General features: G+C 39.8%; 1 protein-coding gene across 1 annotated transcript; it reads left to right on the top strand.

Annotated features, from left to right (window-relative positions):
• Nucleotides 1-1,557: 1,557 nt before the first annotated feature.
• LOC110498583 (antimicrobial peptide NK-lysin) lies at nt 1,558-3,500 on the top strand. Its single transcript, XM_021575236.3, has 5 exons — nt 1,558-1,771; nt 1,940-2,019; nt 2,483-2,566; nt 2,669-2,826; nt 3,008-3,500. Exons 1-5 carry the CDS (start codon nt 1,723-1,725, stop codon nt 3,036-3,038), a joined length of 402 nt encoding a protein of 133 aa, XP_021430911.3. The 5' UTR covers nt 1,558-1,722; the 3' UTR covers nt 3,039-3,500.
• The last annotated feature ends 203 nt before the right edge of the window (nt 3,501-3,703 follow it).

Here is a 3,703-nt window from a genome sequence, read left to right on the forward strand (position 1 = left end):
AAAGCAAATGGCAAGGCAGAATCAGCTGTCAAGATTGCAAAAAACCTGTTAAGCAGGGCCTTGCATGACAGCAACGACCCATGGAAAGCGATCTTACAGTGTAGGAACACACCCACCGAAAACATGGACAGCAGCCCAGCACAACGCCTTCTGTCCAGACGTCTGAAGACTACCATCCCCGTAGCTAACAAACTACTTGAGCCCTGCATCATGGTTGGCGTCACGGACAAACTGCGTCACAGAAAGCAGCTTGCTAAGTGCTTCTACGACCGGACTGCTCGAGACCTACCAGAGCTGGAGATGGGTGAAACGATAAGGATGAAATCGCTGCCGGGGGACCACACAGGACTTTGGAGGCTGAGCACATGCCTACAGAGAGTTGCACCACGTTCTTACCTGGTGGATGTTGGTGGCTCCCTCTATCGTCGCAATCGGATGATCTGCGCGTAGCAGAGCAGACAAACCAGAACACGCCATACACTCACCTAGATGAGCTGGATCAAAGTCCAGGCCTAAGGGTAAGGGGCTCAGAATTGAGACATGAGCCAACTGAAAGTGAGGCTTCTACCCCACCAAGCTCTCCAGCTCGTGGCCCTAATCCTACCCCTGTCAGAGACAATACTTACTCACGGGTTGGTCGTTTGTGCAAGCCACCGGACAGGCTTACTGTAAGCAAGAGACTGTTAACTTGCCCTCGGTTAATTAAAATATGTATTTTTCTTAAATAATAAAATGTCATCTTCCTTTTAAAATGTTAACTGAAGTAAAAAGAAAATGTCATGCTTTTTCTATTGTTATGACCTGACTGTTAAGAACTTAATGTTATGCCTTTATGTTTGCACTTTCTATTGAAAAGGATGATGTTACAGAGTCTAGTTGATAGGTATTCGACTTGCCGGACTGTTCCCCGACTCCATATGTGGGGATTTGTACAATGCACAAACAAGGCTATTGAACTTGACATTGGTGTCCGCCTTTATTCCTTTATCCAACATATCATACTGAAACATTAACCACAAACACTGATATAACATTTGTTTTGTCCCTGATGTTATCCTGAGCTCTCCAATATCTCAGATGCATTTCAGACACTTCAAAACTGTTATAAAATGGGTTTCTCTAGCAGTAGGGGCAAAAACTTCATCAAATAATTGTTATATATATACCTACAGGTGTCCTAAAATGCAAATTAAAATAGCTAAATGGTCCATGTTTTTATTATCTTAAAAGAACTCCATATGTTAGCTTAGTAAATATAGTCCTAAATGTATCACTTGTAAGCTAGCTGAACAAGTTTTAATCCATATGTCAGTGTGGTGCTGGAAACATACACTGATTATACAAAAAATTAAGAACACCTGCTCTTTCCAACACAGAACACATTTCTTAATCGGTAATTGACTAACTAATATTAAATTACAATGAAAATCAGACTGTGTAGAGATGGAAAAAGGTGATTATGAAGATTACTCCTCATCAGTATGTAATGTAGGTCTAAACCACAAGAAAATGTTAAGTACTTCCACGTGATATCCTGTTGACTTGTAAGGTTTGTGTCTTGTGGTTAATGTGAGATGTACTATCAATAGATCGTAGGTGGGGTTTGTACAGGGAGCTGTGGATAGAGGGGCTTCTATATAAAAAGGGGCTTGTCTGATTCCTAAGGCACTTTACCAGACCCCAACACGACTTTTACTCTTCACATCTCTACCAGCACAAATCATGAAGACATCTCTGGTCCTCCTTGCCCTCAGTCTGCTGGCTTGTTCAGGTGAGATTCTATTTATTAACTCAAGTAGTAACTACTGTATATTCAGCACATACATTGGGATAGGGTGCAAGGGGAACTGTGGGTGGGAGGCCTAAGTTCACCTTTGGTTTCAGAACCATACAAGTGAAGTACCCATCACTTGAGTGACGTATAAGTTTTTCTTCACAGTTTGGGAAATGCATGGGCAATGCCACGAGGTTGACCTTGATGACCAGGAAGTAGTGGAAGCACAGCCGGAGAAGCGCGTGGTAATATTATGCTATGGTCAAAATGTTATGAACTAGCAGAAAGTGTAGACATTTCTGCAACTTCCTATTAGAATACTCAACCTGCTATTGTGTAACAGAACTTAACCATAGATGTAAATATAACTAAAAACATACATTGACTGAAGAAACTATTGTCCAACCTGACATTACATATTCACATGTACTTACACCATAACACTGAATACATCACACCAAAATTTAATTCAATAATAATTTGGGGGGGTGCTTATATTTGTTTTGTTGCACAAATGTGTGTAATGGACATGTCTTTATTTTAGCATATCCCAACTCCCCCTGAGACACCAACAGGGAGAGGGGCCACGGCCATGGTCGCCATTGTACAGAGCCCCTGAAGCAATTATGTTTCAGTCCCTTGCTCAGGGCACAGCGACCGATTATTACAAAAAAATATATATATATTGTCTGTTTGTGCTTTCCAAAGGAGCAACAGCTACAGGGAACCTGCTGGGTGTGTGAGTGGGCACTGAACAAAGTGAAGAAATCCATCTCCTCTTCCTCTAGCCCGGTAGCTACCATAGCATTACAATTGATAAGTGTCCTTTCATGAAATTGCACTACTAACTATTTACTGTGATATTTCCCTGAAAATGTAAACTTTCATCAATAGGAGGAGATAAAGCAGAAGCTATTGTCCATTTGCGATAAAATCCCTTTCGTAAAATCTATGTGTAAACGCCTGGTGAAAAAACACTTGTGGGTGCTGATTGAGGAGCTTAGCACAAGCGATGACGTGAGGACCATCTGTGTTAACATTAAGGCCTGCAAGTGAGTACAAGAAACCTTTCAACATACTCTTTAGTCACTCTTCAGATAACTAAAGAGTATAACGATGATCACTTGTGCTTGATAATTTAAACACTATTGAATAGAATGTATTCATTGATATGAAAATATGTGGTTATGTATTCCGATCTTCCACTCATGTAATCTTTTTGTGCATCTTTAGACCAAAGGAAGTTTTGGACCTGAGCTACTGACCAAGCAGCCAGTATCCAGATTCCAAAGTGAGAAGATGGATGTTCAGGTGTCAAGACAATGCTATGCTGCCAGCCTCTTGCTCTTTCTTTTTCAAACTAGTCACAACACAAACATATAAATGGATGATGAAGTTATTGGAATGAATAGGTTCTGAAATAATGTTTGGGAACATGTATTATAATTAAGCAATAAGGCCAGAGGGGGTGTGGTATATGGCCAATTTACCATGGCTATGGGCTGTTCTTATTCACACGTATTCATATACCATGGCTTTCAGCCAAACAACATCCAGGGCTCAAATGATCCGGTTTATAATAGTGTAGGAATCAGTCTAAAACTGCAGTACATTTTGTATCATCTACAAATGTAAATCTTTTACTATTTTAGTCCAAAATGTTGAACATTTTTAATGTTTGTTTGAACTTTTTGTCTGGGCAAAAAATAAACCTCAATTGATAGTACAACTACAACTCTTATTTGACACCTCTGACATTACTCTAGAAATGTAGCTAATTAGAGCTTTTACTGATTAACATATCATGATAAAGCATTTAATTACAATGTCTAGGAACTCATGTTGGCACACTACCTTTTTTTATTTGATTCTCAGTTTTCCGTAAAAACAATCTTCATTGTTTGGTACATGGCTAGAAGTAACTTATAC

The sequence above is a fragment of the Oncorhynchus mykiss genome, chromosome 19 (genome assembly GCF_057628025.1).
Source record: "Oncorhynchus mykiss isolate SJ-2025 chromosome 19, ASM5762802v1, whole genome shotgun sequence".
Lineage (NCBI taxonomy): Eukaryota > Metazoa > Chordata > Actinopteri > Salmoniformes > Salmonidae > Oncorhynchus > Oncorhynchus mykiss.

Coding starts and splice junctions, on each gene's coding strand:
- LOC110498583 (XM_021575236.3), top strand. CDS start 1,723: ATGAAGACATCTCTGGTCCTCCTTGCCCTCAGTCTGCTGGCTTGTTCA. Junction 2,020..2,482: donor CACAGCCGGAGAAGCGCGTG/GTAATATTATGC, acceptor TGCTTTCCAAAG/GAGCAACAGCTACAGGGAAC. Junction 2,567..2,668: donor TCTCCTCTTCCTCTAGCCCG/GTAGCTACCATA, acceptor TTTCATCAATAG/GAGGAGATAAAGCAGAAGCT.